Source organism: Callionymus lyra, chromosome 1 (assembly GCF_982586985.1).
Source record: "Callionymus lyra chromosome 1, fCalLyr1.hap1.1, whole genome shotgun sequence".
Classification (NCBI taxonomy): domain Eukaryota; kingdom Metazoa; phylum Chordata; class Actinopteri; order Syngnathiformes; family Callionymidae; genus Callionymus; species Callionymus lyra.
The window spans coordinates 37,979,652-38,000,579 of record NC_141818.1 but is presented as its reverse complement, the minus strand read 5'-3'; the positions used below and the strand labels follow the sequence as shown (position 1 = coordinate 38,000,579).

General features: G+C 38.3%; 1 protein-coding gene across 1 annotated transcript in view; it reads right to left on the bottom strand.

The window, feature by feature from the left end:
* The window catches only part of ctnna2 (catenin (cadherin-associated protein), alpha 2), a 127,484-nt gene that overhangs the window by 85,816 nt on the left and 20,740 nt on the right, over positions 1–20,928 (bottom strand). The window contains exon 7 of the mRNA XM_087806512.1: positions 17,672–17,875. Coding sequence (XP_087662638.1) covers positions 17,672–17,875 — 204 coding nt within the window. The remainder of the gene's footprint in view (positions 1–17,671; positions 17,876–20,928) is intronic.

Sequence of the window (20,928 nt, the reverse complement as noted above, 5' to 3'; positions counted from 1 at the left end):
TCTTATATTTCGCTGGAACTATTATTTCAGGTGCAAATCAAATGTGAAAGGTAATACTATACAGAATAACTTGACTAATCTACATTTGGACTAGACTCTGTAATTGTTCAAAACTATTTGTTAGTAAGTTACAAGAGGCAAATACTTTCTAATTAAACATTTTCATAATGCAAAAATGTTTTATGTTCTAAATAGGGCAGCATTTGATGAAGTAAGAATATGGGGCAAGAGGTTTTTTTAAATCTTATATAAAAAATATATATACTTTACATTGAATAATATAGTTTAAAATGGAGGCCGCAAACCAAATAAAATCAGATTTAGGGCCACAAACGTCCCCCAAGCCGAACTACCAAAATCCCTGATGTACAGAAATACACATATTAATTGGTCAATATTTGGAAAATGTAAATGGCATTTCCTGGGAAGTAGGCTTGGATATTCAGATATTTAAAATAATAAGAAACTATACTCTAATCAACAGACAGGTTTTATGATCTCAACAGATTGATTTGGTTTCTTTCAGCTTCATAGACAAAGGTGTCTTTGAGATTGAACAGGCCCGAAATAAAGAGTACGAGAGGTATAATAATACAGTACTATAAAAAAAACTTTCCGATTTTATTTTGTCACGACTAGATACAAATCAAACTCTCAAATTAGAAAATGAATAATGTTTTCTAACATCTAATAGTATCACATATGTTCCTCTAAAGGAAGACAAAGCAACAATCTAACAATTGGCAGCAGTTAGAGGCATAATGTTCCTCTTTGCTGACTCAAATAATTCAAATGTCTGGAACTATACTTCATCATTCTTTTTTGTTTTTGGCTTCAGCCTTCACTGACAAGCAGCTGCTTCTGTGCATGTTGATACGGTGTCCAGCTGAGAGGAGATCCCACAGCAAAAGCAGGCTACGGCATGAAAAACATATCAATCTTAAAATCACAGCGAGCAAATGACGCAGAGAAACATGGAAGTTTGAAAAGATTTACCATTTTACTAAAGCTGCAAGAGATTGGAGATAAGTGTGATATCTGATATGGGTGTCTAGTATTGCGATGTCTAAATAATTACTGCCGTAATAAAAATCTATTGTTTCTGGCCAATAGCGAAACCAAGTTTGCGTCTGATTGGTCAAAATGTGCGTTTAAGAAATGCATGTTTCATGCATTCAATCATTTGAATAATTTTATCCCACATCTTTTTGAAATTCATATCGCATATGTCAATATTGTGATGACAAAATCTCTCGACATATCTTGCCACACAAGTTAGCTGGTCTGATGAAGCTTCATGAAGCATCGTCTTTATTTTCAAAACCAAGGGCAACCTTGATTAACGATTTAAATAAACGTTAATAAGAGGCAATAAAGTTAATAGAATGTATTGACCAAATTGAACATTAGCTTTTAAATTATGATCTCAATTTGGCACAACAGACTGTATTCAAAAAGATGTATTAAGAGTGTAAACGTATGCAATCTTTTATACACGTTTAATGAAAAACATTTACAATCTCCAATATGCCATCTTTCTATTGAAGTTGCACTTTATAACTGCAACAGCAAAGCCCATTAAATAGTTGGACAAAAGGTATTCACTCTTGTAGAAACACTTCAAAAAGATACTGAATCATAGACAACATAACAAATAAATCACACACTTTTTCTTTTTTTTACCAGTTTTCAGACTATAAGGGGCAACTAAAAAACTTAAATTTGCCAGTGTGCCTGACTGCAGTATTACCCAATGAATCTTGCCGTACTTTTTGGCAAGTCACTGTAGTATTACTCCGCAAATTTTGTAGTATAAATCCACCGTCACTACGGGAGGCTCCATAGTAATATGCGTCACAGAGTAATACTACGAAGTTATTCAGTTGGGGTTTTATGAACAACTCAAACCCTTTATAAGTAAAATAAAGAAAGTTTTTGTACTGGCCTTATCTTAACAATTGTTCATAAAAGCCTGTGAGTCGTCACTGTCAATAGATTCTCTAAACTTTATTAAAACTATGGTCTCCCATCTGGGAACCACCCCATAATATGACAAAAAAAAACACACGCCTCATTGGTCAACAGCAGCTGTGCATCACTTTCAGGCATTTATACAATGGTAAGAAATGAAAGCTGAGAAGGAGAGAAAAGAAACTTGTAAGTGAAACTTTTTTTTTAATGGTTATAATTTTGTATCTGTTTAACTGTTTACACGTGTAGACGCTGACATCCTGGATATACGTTTTAGAATGTTAGGGGGGTAAGGATACTATTTATCTATGTTAGTGGTTTGTTTTTGTCAGGTATTGGTCCGCAAGGACATGGAGGGATCACTTTGTTGCCTAGTAACAATCTACTGCAGAAGGTAAAGCAAAAGTAATCAGTGTCATTAGACAGTCTCTCCTTTTGACTTAAAAATGCTTTCTATCTTAAAGAAAATCCAGCATACATTCATTTACTTACACATGAATAATGTACAACAGTTCACCTACCGAGAAAAGAGACGATGCGCTCTAAATTGTGAGGCGGCATGACGTCATTACGAGTCTGAATATGATCATGTATTCCTGGCCTCAAGCAACTTTAATCCACTCCTACTCAGAGATACATTTATTCTCAGGCCAACTTCAATCTTGATACGCATGGTTTACGGAAGAAGAGGACAAGACGGAGAGACATGTGCGTAAATTGAGTTGCTGGAGAAATGTATTTTGTCCTGAGCAATCAAGCTTGAATATGGAAGCTGATGGTTTATATTACGAGAACGGAATCGGATGGTTAAAGATAACATTTCATTTGCAAACAAAATAAGTGGACTATCATGTATTTTTCCCCCGACTTCCACACGGGCTGCAGACTTACTCCGGTGCAATCATTTCTAATTGAAGCACACAGGCTGACAAGGTCCTCCATCTCCCTGACTTAGGTCAGACAAGTGGATCCATAGGATGAAAAAGGGTTCGGTGGAGGGGGCACAGTCAAAAGGGCTGGCCAGACACATCTCCATTCCGATCAATCACATTTCCCCCTTTCTGTCCTTGAACAGTTTGCTGCCGCTGTTTTTCAGATCATCTATACGGGGCGATCGACTCTTACGTCTCTGAAGCCATTATGACAGTTTACTCTAAGTAGGTTATGAATTGAATATAATCTTCACAAACAACATGATGGAAAAAAAACAATACAGAAGTGGCCATTTTTACAGTCTGTAAATAAGTAACTGCAACACCAGCCTTGTGAGAAGGACAGGCACATATTTATATTTATTCTCTAGGGTCAGCAATGGCCTGGAAATGCCGGGCTATTCAACCCATATTAACCCATATTACTCTTTGTACCTAAGGATCAGCTATCTTTGCCCCATCAACAGCCATTTTTTTTAATTCTACCGCTGCTTAAATGTGACTAAACATCTAAAGCTTATATATTGATGTATCATAAAAACGGTTAATGGCTTCATCATGAGTTCAATTTATAAAGTCGCCTCCCATCTGAAATCTTGGCGGATGAGAGGTTACAAGAGTGAGGAAACGATGACCTAATAATGGTCTTTACTCCTCCTCCTCCTCCGACCAGATGTTAATCACTCCCCCGCTTTGTTTGTGTGGTTATGGTAAGCAAGATTTAATCCTTAGAAAAAATAAGCTTTTTCAGTGGGCGGTGCTTTATTTCAATTTCTAATGTATATATTTGAACTAAAATAAAGTTTTGTTCGAAGGGACACATACAGATGAGTACAATAGATCAATTTAAAGGACACTTAAATCAACACATTAGTTGACTCTTGGACTTAATGGTGCTTAATGGAATGTTATATTTTAGGGTAGAAAGATGTTTTTGACGCGTTGCTTTTCCGGGCCTGTCCAGATGCTATAATAACACAACAAGCAGTGTCTGTGTTCGTGTGTACAGGACTCCCAACAAAAGCTGTTTGTAGTTGCAGTTTGCGGTTGTGTCAAACTCGTGCCGCACTTTACATTCGCAACTTTACTGGCCCGGAAGAGACGCCTCTGAAGATCCAGCTGACTGAGCCCGTCCTATTCTAGTTAGCAAATGTACTAAACGGCCGCCTCTCTTTGTCATAAAGTCCGCCGATTGAGTCGGAGTGCTGACAGATTTCATTGAATCCGCCCGGTCGTCTAATAAAACAGCTGATTTGGTGTTTCAAATGGCTGGAATTAAGTGAAATGTAATGAAATGTTCCGATTGCTTTGCCTCAAATGTGTAACGGCCCACCGGGCCTTGACCGGGACTGTTGATTTCAACTCGTTCCCTGGTGGTGAATGGAATTGCCTCTGACTCCGAAACTCCAAAATAAAGCTCTCTTCATCTATGGAGACCACTTTTGGTCCAGGGTCCAGGGTCACTTCAACTGAGGTGATCTGACTCAGACATATCTGTGACATTTGGTCTGTATTCCTGGTCATTAAAGAGAATAAAATATCCAAACACGGTGCCTTTTCATTTGTCAGTGACCATGAATGTTTCAATCCCAAACTTGGCATTCAACCTAGAGGGGGTTTAAAAATTCAATTACCACAAGGAAAGCCAAAAGGCAGTTTCTACTATCTCTTACAGGAAACAATTTAATTTTTGTGCAAGGCCCTTTATCGATTTCTTAATTGTTATATCAATCAGCATTCAATACACAACCTATTCATGTCTTCGGCTCCAAGTAAAGGTCAGTTCCTTCAAAAACGTTTATCATTGCAACTGCACAATAATCTAATCAATGTTCACATCCTGACAAAAGAAAAAAAAAACTTGAGGAGAGGCAGATGACAATAATAATGTGCATTATCTTTATTGACCAGGAATTAAAGACCAGGATGTGTTTTAATCGTGTCCGGGAAGCAGAGAATCAGATTCACTCGAATGATCTAGGAATTAGCAGTGAAAAAAACAACATGAACGTCATTTGTTCTTTGTACATTATATCATTTGCTCTCTTGATGAATTAAGTGCCGATAAATTCAGTCCATGACTGATGTGTCCTCTGAAGAGAGAGGCTGCCTTAACAAAAAAAAGTGTCCCCATTACACAAGCAATGATTTGAGCTCCCGAGTACAGCCATTCATCAAAGCTCACAATGATGGATCTCCAGATTCGTGGTAGAACCGACCGACTTGATGCATGAGTCCAGTTGAGAGTTCAACCACTCACTGGGCGTCTTTTACAGCAACGAAAAACACACTTAAGCTGTCGGGGGGGGAAGAGAAGTGTGACCTTATTCAAGATTTCTGTTTTCTACAGATAATTGTTGCAATACCAAGAACATCTCAAAGGTTTCACTTTAAAAGTAGAAATGTATGATTCATAGTTTTTACATCATCCTTTAAAACTACTGCGTTTTTGACGATTGTAAACTAATGATAAAAATGATTCAGTTATATTTTAAAAAAAAGGGCCAATTCAGGTTTTTTCTGTATTTGTTGTGTCAAAATAGTATAACTACTAAGTATTACATTTTTGATTTTGTCATTTTGATTTTAAAGGACAACTAATGTCAGACTCCAAACTCTCCTGACTCACTCACATGTTTCAAATGTTAAAGTCTTCCTCTCCAAGATGCAGGAAGTCCCTCATCATGACCATGTTTTGACGTATTACTTTATAAAGTTTTCCCCTAACTTAAATCACGGCGAACAAGATGTTACGAGAGCAGTGTCCATTATGACGTAATAATGGCTTCACTCCTCCTCAAGCCAGCTGTTATCACTCTCTGCTTTGTTTATACAATGAGTCCTTGGACCCTTGAAGGTGGAGACTTCCAGGATTGATGATGTGCAATGATAAACATTGATGACAAATCACAGCAGAGTGGGCGTGGTTATAGTTAAAAAGATTGAATTTACAGATTTTCAGTAGGCACATTTTCTAAGGTAAATACTTCAATGAAAAGTGAGTTTTGTACAAACAGACACATACTGACGAGTACAATAGAGGTCCAAGATCTATTCAAGAAAAACTTAAATCAACACATTATATCTTATTTGTTCTTGTTTTGTCTTTTTGGTCATTTAAAACATTCTCTCAATACATATGAGAACAGTGTCTCTGACAGCTGTAAAGCAGTTTGCCGGTCGCGGGACACCCACAGGCAAATTTAAATAGTGAAGTGCATCATTGCAATGGCTAGAGACATCCACTACATGAGTCATGACTGTACAAAATTCAACCTTTCCTCACAGAAAATATGTTATAAAGAAAGCCAAAATGTTGCATATTGATGTTCGAAAGTGGACAAAAAGTAAAGATAACAAAATTCATTTAATTTTACGACGGCAGTCATTTCCATTTATGAGCGGTGCAGTATTCCATCAAGCACAGTGTTGCTGAATCAGGCATTCTGCCACTGTTCAGTCTGAACCAGGTGACTGACTCCCATCTAATGGAAGCATTGCTTACAAAACAATCTCGATATACACCACCCTTCTGGGACCCCTTCCACAAAAAATAGAAATTGCTGCCTAAAATCTATGGGGATATCATTCAGAGCCTGATTCGATTTAATCTACCATCTCATAGGATCTGGCAGTATATTTCTTTTCTCTAGACTTGGCAGCTGCATTGAAGATTGATGTCTACTGAAAATAATAGAGACAAAGAAGCGTTCACAATCTTTGAAATGATTTATACAACATGTCCAAACGATGAGTGGCTGACCATGATTAATGCGAAAAAAAAACAGATGTCAACTTCAGAGGAATGTCGAGAAAAACAATTATTGCGAAAATGTTGCGTTACAAACGGCAAAGTGTAAATAGGCATATTCAATAACAAATGGGCTTGAGCACATTTTCCGGGTTCATTCAGAATCTAGTCAACCTTTTCCACGGGTCGCAACGTCAACATTCAAGCCTGTGCAGCTGCAGTAATGGACCATTAGGTGCTTAGCCGATCAACAAACAACGTTAAGGATGCTGTATAAACATTCAAGCTGGTCTTCACTTTTTTTTTTTTAAAGTTGCTAGAAACAATACAAAGAATCCTTGGTGTAATTTAACTGATAATTTCAAGAAATTACAAGATAAAAACCAGCATATAGTATGCAATAGTAAACACCTGACAGAATATCTTAGCAGCTACTGAATATAGAGTGATATAAGAGCTGTAGGTGAAATGTGTTAGTTAATCTGCTTGAAAGATCCCAGCCCAGAGTTCAAAGGCAATTACCATAATCTTAATATGCTTTGAATTTTCTTGTTAATCCAAAGGACCCAACCTAATTTATATATTAAGGATTATTGGAATAAATGTGATAATGGAATGTTTACCTCAGGTTACCTTAACTGAGAATGATGGGCCTCCAAAAGTACTGCTGAGATATACAATTACTGGATACTGGAATTACTTCTCCAACGCCATGAATATTAACACCAACAGGCATTTGTTTCCACAAAGATTAGTTAAAGGAGGTAATACACGTCGATATTTGCAAGATTTTCTTAAAAAATATTAGTGAAAACATATTGCTTTATTTATACTTCTGTCTTACTAGTATTGTTCTCGACCTTCTCTCCCCCGTTCGAGCTGCGCTGAGCTGAATTCATCGGCTCCGGTTCACCACAGCTGAGACAGATCAGGCATGAACGCATCACACAGTCAGTGGAAGCACAATCATTGATTAAAATGGGGGTGTTTCGCAACAACCAGGGATTGCAGAGACATTAAGTGAAAAAAACGATCACGCAGAGCAATATGAAAATCAGTTCAACAACTGGTAAATAATAAAAATAGTTTATTGGAAAACCTGTTAGACTCCATATATAATAGGGCTGTATATTGGCAAGAATCTGACCATAAGATATGTAAGGAAATGACAACTTTACTGTAATCAATCATCTAGATTTAACACACATTTCAAATAGTCACTTTATTAACTGATAATCTTTCATATTTAATTCATATTAAATAATCATTGTCTTGCATTGCATTCACTTAAACTAAACTCAGGTTCACAACTCAAAGGCCGAGGTCACAAAGCCTCACACACACAGAAAGATTAAACAATCCCAGACTCCCAGGAAGTCTCTGGACACCTGTTTGAGAATTCACAATGAAAGACACAACAGTCCAGTAAGTTGCTGAGAACAGATTCTCTCTAGAAGACAACAAACCTTTGGTAAGTTTCCACTACGATCACATGCAACGGCCATCTTAGAATCAAGTGTTTACAGTCACTGACCAATCCTACATTCACATTTGACTAGAGGTGTTAACCTGAATATTCTACTATAAAGATCCACCATTTTGTCTGATCTTTGCGTTCTGGCATTCGAAGACGTCTGCGATAGATCTCTCTGTTTGCTAGCGCCCGTGTTCACGTAAGTTTGTCTCTGACTTCTGCATAATTCACTAAACAAGCATTTTTCTTAAACTCATCCATGTGTCTGTCCTTCATTCCACCACCACGTACGAGGCTGGGGAGGGGTCGGTTCATCGGAACACAAAAAACCCTAACAGATACGTATCTCTTTACAGGGGCAACAACATGATATATTGTGATACTGTAGCATATATTTGAAGCATTGCCTTACTTTCCTCTGGCGTTACATAATTTACAGACCACATGACTCCTGACGAAGTTGTAACTACTTTCATTTGTTTTAGAAACCAAAAACATCCGCTTTAAAAGCTGCTAGAAGTCAACTGTATCCTCTCGTCCTTAGTCGTTGAGGGATCTCGCAGGATTTCAATGTTCATTTAGCGGCAGAGGACAGAAGGACTGCTGCCATCTAGCGGCTGGAAGTTTCATTGCAACAGAAAAATGAACAAACCGCTCAAATATTGGCGTCTTAACTGTACAAAATAGAATTTATAACTTTAAAAAGGGACAGATTACTCGACCCTTAGTCGACATGAGGGTGAGTAGAAAAAAAAGTGGAATTGTAATTATCTATACTGGAACCATCCATTGTAAGCTAAACAACATTGTCCACGTCAACAAATCATTGAGTGTAAAAGTTGAAGATGAGTGACGCACTTCAAGAGCAGCAGCATTCTTTACTCTCAGAATCTCTTCAAGGTGCATGTCTATCTTTTTCTTTTTCAAAGCAGGTAATGAAGGTCCGACCTCTTCTACGATCATCGGCTGTACGTGCTCGTTTCATGGGTAATAGCCCCTCAGTAGACACAGTAAACTTCTAGAGGTTATGACAGAAGAGAACAAGGGAAAACGTGAGGGTGGTAATGTCTATGAGCTTTTGCAGCTTAGGTGCATTTTTAAACACGGACATCGACATCCCGGAAAACACATGATTCCCCTCTGGCTGACTGAGGAGCACCATCCTGACCTTCTGGAATAATCCACAAATTATCACTGAATATTTATATATACATAATAATAAATGATTCTCAATAATAACCGATGAAATATCAGCAGTAGAAATTTTCAAAATCAATGTTCTTTCAAGGTGAGCCAAACTTGAGCGCCATTTAATTTGTCCACCACATCAGTGGATGGTCAGAGGTTAGAAGGGGGAAAACGGAGTATGATTGTTTACTCCTGACTGTTTGTTCTTGGCAGGTTTATTCAAGCAGAGGGGTTAATAACTTGTTGTGACCTTAAATCAACAGTGACAGCCCCCTTGCAGTCCACATTAGGGCTAGTAGAGAGACAGCCGTTACGACCCCTGCTGCCTTCAAGGCATCACCAATTTATTATCCATTTCAGTTTACTGGAAAAAAAAAGAAACAGGACAAGCTGTGAAACATATTCTTTATTAAACAAAGTGTTATATTTATTTTCTGAATTGGTGCATTCATTCCAGCTGGTAGACATAGATCCATCCAGCTGTTTCTGTTTTTCTTTTTTAATTTGAAATACAGGAACCATTTCACTTGGAGCAAAGGTTTTTTTGAGGGTACAAAGAAAAAAAAAACATCTCAAAGCCCCAGGTTGGTATCTCATCTTTGATGAGTCACACTTATTGATGGAAAATTCTCCATTAGTGCATGCTGTCCATAATTAATGTCAATGCTTATTCATACCCCCCGAGGGTAAATGAGCGTCTTTTTTTTTTTTTATGGCAAAAACACAATTTCCACAATTTATTTCCTCATATCGCTTACCAAGCAATGCAACTAATGAGATGGTCGAAGGAGATTTGTCGAAGGGCCAGATGTGGACAGGCTATCTCTTAGTAGCCTTGGGTGAGTAATAACCTGCAGGGGGTTCTGAGGAGCGTGGACATATTATAGGCAATAATTAGATCGGTACTACAATAACCGCAGGGCAGGTCGTATAAGTACCTTTTCTGCTTAGCCAACTGTATTTTTGTTCTTTCCCCAATCTCACTTGACCTTCCCCTTCCTTCATTTGTCTATCGTTTGATTTTGCCATTGTCCAAAAAAAAGAAACTGTGATTTAACCACCTGTGCAAAGAGAGATGCTTAATACTATGAGGATTTTTATAGTATATGCTAAATCTAGTAAAGGGTTTGATTGTTGCAATTGTTTTTAAATATATGAATCTGTGACGACAAATCAATGTGTAACAAAATAGGTTTGAAAATGTTGTTGTTTGGCCTAAAAGTGTTTACGCAATAACAAGTTGCAGTACTAGGTACCAAAAAAAAATGCTAGCCCTCGCAAAAGGAGAAGAAGTTGAATTGAAAAGAATCGTATGGTTGCAAGTTTGGAAATTCCTGGAGGGTTTCTTTCATTTTCCACACCAGCCTGGAGAGTTCTCCTGCCCTACTTATGGGCCACGCTCACTGCAGTATTGAGCTTTGCTGTCCTAAAAAGAACATGTTTTCCGTGCAGAGAGGGAGGTTCAAAACAAATCAGACAGCTGAACTTTCATTAATACAAAAACGTCACGTGTAAAGCAAATTGCATGCTGAACTTGTGATGATCACACTGGATTTCACTTGCAAGGCACACGGCTAATAACAGTGAGAGGCGTTTTAGATATATTCACAGAGGTGGGAGGAACTAAAAGATATATGTGGGTGTGAAGAACATGTGAAGTAATCCGTCTCAATAGTCTGTGCCTGTGTTTTGCTGCGCTCTTATCTCTAGATTACACGTCAAATTGCATTGTACCGTTACATTGCAAACCTCTCCATTCCGAATGCTTGTCAGAGACAGTATGTCTCGCGAGTGAGAGCTTCTAGATCAACAGGATTCTATAGTTGAGTGGGATTTTTTCCTATTGGCACTCTTTTATTCATGAAGCCATTACTAAACATCTAAAATTAAGCATGACATTATAGCACTAAAGTACAATCGTAACTTTGCAAAGAGTAACTTGTGCGAGAAGTTGATTCAGAATTTGGTAAGCCCACTTTGAAGTACCCTGCACCAGCTTCCTGAAACACACTCCACATACATCGGAATTGAAGGAGCCCGTCACCCTTAGCACATTCAACACTTCTAATGCTTCTGAAGCAGCTACAGTAGTAGTGGTATTGTGTCCCTGAGTGTCATGATTGCTCCTGATGGTTGAGCTAGTGCAATGCGTCAGAGCCTACTGCCATCCATGTGTGATCGTGTGTTTAAACGGGTCTTTAGTGTAAAGTGCTTTGGGTTTCTAGTATAGAAAAGCGCTATGTAATTAAGAGCCTAAATGCCATTTAATACTGGGCCGCGCAGAATGAGAAATTAGTACATTTCTGTATTCAATATCTTGGTCTGAAAGCCGTTTTATTTCGAAATAAAAATGAAAGACGGGATTTTCTTTAACATCATGTCAACCTTTGACTCTTTATTTTGGTCAAGATTACACAAAGAGTAAGTCAAGAAGACAATTATAATAATATAATAATAGTATATTGTTTGCTAGAAATCAAACAATGGCTGAGTGAAAACACTCTGCAGCTAAATGTGGACAAAACTGAAACACTGGTGATTGCTCCTGATGATAAGGTTCCAGGGTTGAGTCAGTACTTGGGTGACTTAGGTCAGTCTGTAAAACTGAGCCTGAGGAACCTGGGTGTTGTATTTGATAAAGACATGTCTCTTGGTCAGAAAACTGACCAGAAACTGTTTCCTTCAACTGAGAAAAATCTCTAAACTTAGGAAAATGTTGTCGGAACATGATCTGGAGCTTGTAATCCATGCGTTTGTTTCTTCTCGTCTGGACTATTGCAACAGTTTGTTTTCATGTCTTAACAAAAAGGATCTGTCTCGCCTGCAGTTGATTCAGAACTCTGCAGCGAGAATTCTAACCCGCTCAAGTAGAAGAACTCACATTTCTCCGATCCTTAAAACTCTTCACTGGCTTCCAGTTTCTTTCAGGATCAACTTTAAAATTCGGGTTCTTACTTTCAGATCTATTCATTGTCAGGCTCCTCCTTCCATCAGTGATCTGATCCAGCCTTACACCCCAGCTCAGGCTCTGAGGTCTGTGGACCAGAATCTACTTATGGTTCCACGCACACGGCTCAGGACCAGAGGAGAGAAATCTTTTCAGGCTGTTGCTCCTAAGCTTTGGAACAATCTTCCTCTCTCTTTGCGCTTGATGGATCTACTGACTCCTTTAAGAAACATCTTAAGACGTTTCTATTTGTTCAGGCTTTTCCTTGATTTTCTGGAACTCCTGTGTTGTTCTCAGTATTATCTTGATCTTTAAAGTATATACTTTTTTGAGTATTGTTTTGATTGTTTAAGCGCTTTGTGACCTTGGTCTGGAAAAGCGCTATATAAATAAATATTACTTACTTACTTACTTACTTACAAAATGTAATGCTGCTTATACGGTGTGATGTATTTTTCATGCACTTAATTGTCTGTTTTTTTGCATGTCGTGTCAACTAATTCTCCCTCTACACTAACACTATATACATTAATAAAAACCTTCATGTCAGGAAGTATGGTGGGGATGAAACATTAGATGGAAGGTAAGTAACCAGATTACACAAGATTTAAAGTAAAGGGATGATGTTAATGCAGCAGCTAGAGAAAAGAGAAAATCAATAATGCATCACAAAAGAACAGGTGGTCATAGGGTGTCAACAGAGTACATTATCTAACAGAGAAACAGGCTATTTCACTAAAGGTCACAGAGCTATTAAGCCTGCAAAGACAGCAAAGACCAGTTTCACTTCTTAATAGCAAAGAGAAAAAATGTTTGTTTCTGCACATTATGTGAAGTAGAAATTAAAGCTAGTTTTTAACTAATGACACAATGTAAGTGTTATACATATAGTTATCATTACTAGCTCCATACACATTTCTTATATGTACACGCATGAGTCTGGCCATTAGTTGTTTTCTCCATGTGTGGCCATTTAATCGTATTACGGCTGATCCTATGGTTGCATTCAGCTATTGATGCCCATCATGTAACCACAGCTTGCAACAGCAAGTCCTTGAAAATGAAAGCCATTAGCGTAAGGGCGAGAGGCTTAAATGGCTGGCACTCTCATAATGCAATATATCTGACAGATCTGAGCACTTTTTTTATTACACTTTTTTTTTTTTTGCGAGATGGATCTGTTTCATCTCCCAAGATGACTTTCCCTAAAAACCCAATTAAAGGTCTAATTAATTTAATAACTATAATCAAATAATGTGCCATAAGGACATACAGAGTCGGATGTTAGTCCATGCTCATGTCACAGGGTTGTTTGTTTTCTGTCTAACAAGATCGTAATCGGTTGGCTTGGTTTTTATTTCATCAGAAAAATGGCGCCTTTTTTAAAAGATGCTTACCAGGTGGACTTGTTTCCTGTTTTTCCCCTTTTCTCTTAGGCTATTTGCTGTTTCCCCTTAAATGATGCAATGTAGTTGTTTCAAAAAGGACACTTGTGGCGGTAATTCACCCACTTTGCTTTGACAGAAGTCCATCAGAGGGCACACATAGACACACAATCACAGCTACAGATCACTTTCAGTCACTCTTAACCTGCGGTGTCAGAGCAGGTTCAGGGGTCAGGCACTTTCTCGCTCTCGAGACTCCAGACACACAAACCACTGTAGCATATGCTGCTGGTGTGCGTTACATATGACTCTGAAATTCAACTTAAAGTCCATCCAGGCCCTGAAGGGAATCTTGTTTGAAGAGAGAACCAATGAGATGTCGGTGGCCTTTAATAGAGTCACAATTTCAACCTCAGGCGTCCAAGATATCCCCCCAAGATGCACTGTCATTGAACCAGGCTAAGTTGGTCTAAAGCGAGTGCTTTGCTGATGCACAGTGGAATGCTGCTTGTCGTGTGGTGCATTAGGGGTTGACAGATGGGTGGAACGGCCCAGAATGCTGTGGGGAACCAATGATTTATTGGTGGACGTGGGACATTTAACGGTTGCAAGTGCTTAGTCAAGAGGGACCGTGAAGTGAGGACAATTGGAAAAGCCGAATGATACAATACGAAAATACAAACGAGAAAAAAGCTGCAAATTAGACTGCCAGTTTTCTTAAACAAAATGTTCTCTTGTCTGGACTCTTAAAGAATCAATTTTAAACTAGAACGTTCAAAAATACCACTTCAAGCTGTCAAGCAGTGAGAGACAAAATAGTAGTTGTCAGGATGAGATACTTGAATTGCATGTTACAGATCTATCAAGGAATTGTGAGCGAACCACCTTTCACTTAGTTTTATTTCACACAACGTGATTTTTTTCTTTGTACCAAAAGCATTATTGCTAAATATGGCAAAGTTATAGCTATGGGTAAGTTTTGCTGAAGTATGCTGTTCTATATTTGAGATGAACACGTCAGACAAAGCAACTGCTAAATATTCAACACTGCCCTGGATTTTTTTTTTATTTAAGTCTGTGACACAAAATGTTTGAGAGTCATCTTTAAAGGTAAAGTAATCCAAATCTATTAACAACTTAATCATTGGTCTTGATGATTGAATTCAAATGAATGCACAGGTTGTCGATTATTTGGTCCTTCATTACTGGTTCTGTTCACGTAAGTTGGGTCTTTGAGTCGTCATGACGTTGATAATTAAATTCATTCTGTACTACCTTAACTATATTATTGAAGCTACGTGAATGATAACATTGGATGGGATGATCTTTATTCCCTAACCAGCTGATGTACAAAAATGAAGTCTCCAGCTCGGCCCAGATGTCATAATCTCACAGCAAACCCTGTTGTAGTTGATGCTATTACATACTGGTTTGGGGTCTTACTTAAGCCAAAATAGAAAAGGTAAAAGTATAAATAAAACAAAGCATGTCAGTGCAAATTCATCATCTTTTCATCGGTTACAGCTGTGCCCTTCAGCTGGCTTAGGGTGATAGACAGGGAAGCACACTGGAGCACTGAGGGAATAGAAGAAGTATCGATCCCTCGCTTTTGTTCTCCTCTCTTCATTTCATTCAGACTTCACTGACACTGACATCAGTCTTTTAACCGAGGAATCATCTGTAATGCAGGCATGTCTTTTTGATTTTGATTTTGTTCTAAACAAAAGGTAATTTGTGGTTGCGCGGCACTTCACCAAGAGGTCCGGAAAGCAAATAACTCATTTTTATAGGGCAACTAATGTGTTAATTTAAGTGTGTCTTAAACTGATCTTGGACCTGTATTGTCCTCGTCAGTATCTGTCCGTTTGTACAGAAATAATTCCATTACAAAATGATCTTAAACAACGCCCCCTGAAAACCCTTTGTTTTTCTGGAGATAAAATCTTGTTCACAATAACTACGCCCACTGTGATTGGTCAAGGATTGATGTTTGTCATTTAGCCTTATCAATCCCGGAAGTCTCCACCTCAAAGGGACTCATTGTATAAACAAAGCTGGGCCTGATTACAGCTGTCTGGAGGAGGAGTGAAGCCATTATTACGACATAATGGGCTAGATTTTAGTTGGAGGAGAACTTTTTAAATTAATAAGTTCATGACATGGTCATGATGAGGGACCTACTGCATCTTGGAGAGAAAGTCTTGAAACATGTTAGTGTGTCTGGAAAGTTGGGTTTTCAAATTAGTCGCCGTTTAGTTAGATACTATTTCATTCACTCCATCCTTTTTACCAAGGCAAATTATCAAATAAAGTACGTCTTTATCTATTAGTAACAATACACTTGTGTGTGTGTGTATGATCAAGAATCTGTTGGCAATGATAAGCCAAGGCTGGTGCTTATCTTTAAACCTATCATGCCTGGGTTGACATGTTGAAACGATAACATGTATGATTCAGTAGGGAAGCACAATCACAAGCGAAAACACCTCCACCACATTTGGTCACTCACATCAATTGTTGATTGAGCGTTCAGCGTAGCAACTCCCAAAGAGGCAGAGCGGGAAAAGGAGGCCATCAGTCTCCTTCTAATGACCATCTTACCTCGCCACCCGTGTCTAATTGTATGCACCACATTGGGCTAACAGTGAGATTAGTGTGCAAATTATCACACGTTGTAAATCATTGTGTTTGCTTACAACCTTGCTAAAAATAAGCCCTCCTCCCTCTCCGGGCCAACCATATGGTTAAATTCCGCCAAAGTTCCCTTGACCCGAGCCTGCATGTGTTTCTCCACGGATCAATTGATCGATTGGCCATGTCGGAGCTGCCGTAACTAAATCAGCCGCTCATGATGATTCAGCACCGGCTGAAGATCTGGGCATTCTGTCACTAATCACAGATCACCAGCAACACAGACAGGTATGGACATACTCGTGTCACTTGAGCCTAATTTATTTCACTCTTCCACATTGATTAACCTTGTGTTGTGGTTTAAGGTTCCAAGGGAAAATAATATCAGGATAAAAGAATCCGTCTCGAGGGGTCAAGAATGAATGGCACACACTCCATTAGAAATAATAGTTAAATTATTCCTATTGTGTTGCACTTTTTGTGTCGGAAGCTTTGAAAGCATTGTTTCTGTTGCATGTCTTGTTTACTTTTGTTCTGTGCCAGAGGAGCCAGAGGCGGTCGACAATTCCACAGCTGAAGCCCCTAAAACACAACTCATTGGCCTAATGAACCGATGCACTATTACTTAAGCTGGAGCAGTGGTGTTTTAAAAGAGGGGAAAGGCCAACTGTGGCATGAAGAAGAAAAAGTGAATAAGGAAGTGTGCATCATTTCTGAGCAAAAGAGGGTACGAAAATCCGAGCATTTTGTACTCACCAATTAATCTTTCGATCATGCATCTGGGTAAATGCAATGATCCAAATAAGGCTCATATCTCAAGGGCTGTGTGTGGTGTAATGCGTTATTAAGCAACGCATTACAGTAACTATGTTAGTTTTTGCAGTAACGAGAGCTGTAACTATTACTTTGTCGTTACAGTGATTCATTCCTCGATATTTGAGGCACACAAAAGCACATAGACATTCAATCTTTCAGCCTATAAGACAGAAATGGTCATTTTTGTAAAGTTTGCTTTGTGGTTTTCAATAAATTGTTTTATTTTTTAACTTATTTATTTTATTTAACAGTTATGTGTTGTTTTTTTACTGTCTTGTTGAATATCTTGTTTTTTTATCTAATAGGTTTGTGTGATCAATAGTAAAATAAAAGGTGACTTGTGTGTGTGTTTAAGTTCTAAGGATAAATAAAATAGGCAAAAATCCATATCTGTATTCTCCAGAAAATATTATGACCCCTAACTTATTTTGGTTTATTGGTTTCAGTTTACTTCATTTAAGGCTCTTTACCGATGACGTAAAAAGTATTTATGCTGATGTGAGGAATGTTCAACTTAAAGTACCGTGACTCAACGGGCAGTTGTCAGCAAAGCTCGTAAAAGATATAAATACTCACGTTGTTCATGTACTCGCTGAGCAGGTCCTGAAGGGCCTGGCGAACGGAGTTGCACTCGGCGACGATGCGTTCGCGCCGGTCGTCGCGCGTGCATGAAGAGTCCGCCATGAGAGCAGCCCCGCTGATGATGCTCTCCAAGCGTTCCTCCAGGGAAGGCCGGAAACGTGCCTCGCTGAATGTCAGGGGATCCAAGATAATCTTGTTCTGTTAAGGAAATAAACATAAATCAAGGTTAAATTGTGCTTGACCAAACTCCTGCCATCAAACATGAGTTGAAATAAAATAAAAAGTTATAGCGTGCGGTTATAAACATCTATTTAATAAACTGAAGGTTTTTTAATAACTTTGAAGGGGACGGCGTGACTTTGAAGGCGAGAAAAATGGGTGAAGCTATAAACATTTGGGGTAAAGTAAAGCACTTGTTTTTAAGGTTCTGTCGTAAGAACCTGCTTGTAACGCCCAAGAAAATAAAAACCTGACAGATGTAAAAATGGTTCTTTCGAGCTCAGCTTTTCACCTCCTACAGGGACAACTCTGACCATGAAGGATTAAGTCAACAATAGTCAACTCATTATTATTTCAATGTCTTCTCTCTACAACTACAGTGAACACACAGAATTTGCACCCACATTCAAATATTTTCTTTATTTCAAGCTATAAAAATATCTGATAAAGCCTTAGGCGACTTGGTATCGCTTTTGGCTTTTTAATCTTTGTCTTTTAATGAAACCTTCAATCATTTTAAAGCCAAAAGCGCCATCTACTGAGCTCTGAAAATAAGCAAATTGCCTCATGAGGCATCAACAGCCCATCATTTCTTTAACTTCCAAACATTAATATCTTGAATCACTTCATCACAGGACCAAGAAGTTGTATTTTCCCCATTAAAATAATGTGTATTTTTATGGTTGAATAACACAATCACAAGCGTAGACTGTGGGTCCCATGAAACCTGCTCAATGGCCGCAAATGGCCTCTGGCCTGTATTTTGAATATGCAAAAGGAACATCATAGTCTTCCATAATAATGGATCTGCTATACACGGAACAAAAGACAATGAGAGTTTTATTTTAAACAGTGCTGTACACTGATTTATACTCTTATAAAAACAAAAGAATTAAGGACCTATGAACCAAAAGCATATGCATGATTTGAGAGTGAAAAAACATCCAGGGGTGTCTATTAAAACACATTTAATAACAGCTTTAAGCTTGAATGAGTAGATGACCAAGATTTGAACTTCAACTAACAATGAATTCTCCACCAAATTAAGAGCTACTCGCATCCACAATATATTTTTTTAATTCGTGCCGTCAGCAGCTGGTTCTACAGAACAAGGTCACGTTGCTATTTGTATTTTCTGAATGAGTAGTTTATTCAGGATCATACATGAGTAAAACTGGATTAGAGAAAGTTTCGAAGCTAAGAACTGAGAAAAGAGAGTGGACGAGTTGGACCAAGAACGTTCTAAATGGAAATACCAGGTGAAAGAAGAAGAAGAAGACAAAGACAACCAATCAGGTTCATGGATGTGGAAAATAAAGGGATGGGGGCCATTAAGAGAATACTGAAGGTGCGACTAGAGAGTATGATCAAGATAGATTAAGGTGGAGACTGCTGTGCTGTGACTCGCCGTGGCGTTATTAAGATTAATTTTGCAGGGTTCCACAGCAGTGTTAAAGCACGGTTATGTGTAGGGTGAAAACATCTCGTCAAGTTTGGAGAGTCTGCGTTTGAAGCCGAAAGCAATAACATCACAGAAATCAAATGCAACATAGGCAGCAAAACCTCAAGATGCTACGATGAGTCATCTATGACAGCCAGTGCAAGTGTTGCCCTAATAGTTTGGAGCAAAAAGGGTGTAATGTTGTGAGTCTATTCCTGGAGCTTGTTGACAGGCTGCCAGAACATAAAAAATAAAATCACACAAGGTAAAGAGAACTGTGTCAAGCATAACCTACTTCTTTTTTTTTCCTCTGGAATCCGAGTGGATGTTGTAAATCCAAGGTATTGAGTTTTGAGGATGAGCAAAAGTAAAGCCAAATAACTATTTGTAAAATGAGGATAAAAATATATATATAATGTTTGCAGACCTTGGAAAGTGAACTACAACGGCTGATTATACAAAGATGAGCATATTAAACCAGATGAATTTTCATGAAAAACATGTAAGTAAATTACCAATTTAATAGCTATTGTCATTATGGATAATACAAATATAATGCTCTGCTAGCATACAGATAACAACACTTGTATTCAAAAGCTATATAAGGAAAAGTTCCTGACGATCTGAGGGGAGAACTTTATAAAGCAATAAGTTGAAAACATGGTCATGATGAGGGACTTACTGCATCTTCGAGAGGAAGACTTGAAACATGTTAGTGTGTCTGGATAGTTGGAGTTGTTGTTAGCTTAAGTTTGTTTTGTATTCAATGCTTTTTGTGTTAGGTCAACTTTCATTTATATGCTGGTGTCATCGTACAACTTTAGCAGTCTGCTGCATAATAAGTGAAGAGCTATATAATGTTGAGTGCGGTGTGAGTAGGAGTATAATGTCCCCTGGCTCAAGCACAACGCACGAAACCGGCAGATGTTAAAGCAAGAATAGTTACACTCCAGTGATGCAATCTTGTATGCATCTTAAAGCAAAAACGGAAGCCAGCTAGTGTGTGACGTGGAGGCTCTTTGCTTCCCGAGACCGGCGTGTGAAGAAACACATAAGCTGGCCAGTAATAACTAGAATACTTCTTTAAGGGCAACCTAATGTGAAGCTCCAACTCTCCTGACTCACTCCCATGTTGCAAATGTTAAAGTCTTCCTCTCCAAAATGCAGTAAGTCCCTCATTATGACTATGTTTTTGACTTATTACTTTATAAAGTTTCCCGTCTGAAATCTTGGCGAACAAGAGGTTACGAGAGCGGAGTCCATTATGACTTAATAATGGCTTCACTCGCTTCCTACTTTATACATGACTTCCTTGGAGACAGAGACTTCTGGGATTAATGTTGCGCGAAAAAACCTCAATGCTTGACCAATCACAGCAGAGTGGGTGTGGTTATGGTTTCATCTAGAGGAAAAACAAGCGTTTTCAGAGGGCAGGCCTTAAGATCATTTCAAATGTAAAAAATAGTTTTGTAAAAACAGACACATAGTGATGAGTACAATATATGTCAAAGATCTATTGAAGACACTTAAATCAACACATTAGTTGACCTTTAAAGACAAATGTAGGGTCGCCATAGCTCGGATGGTAGAG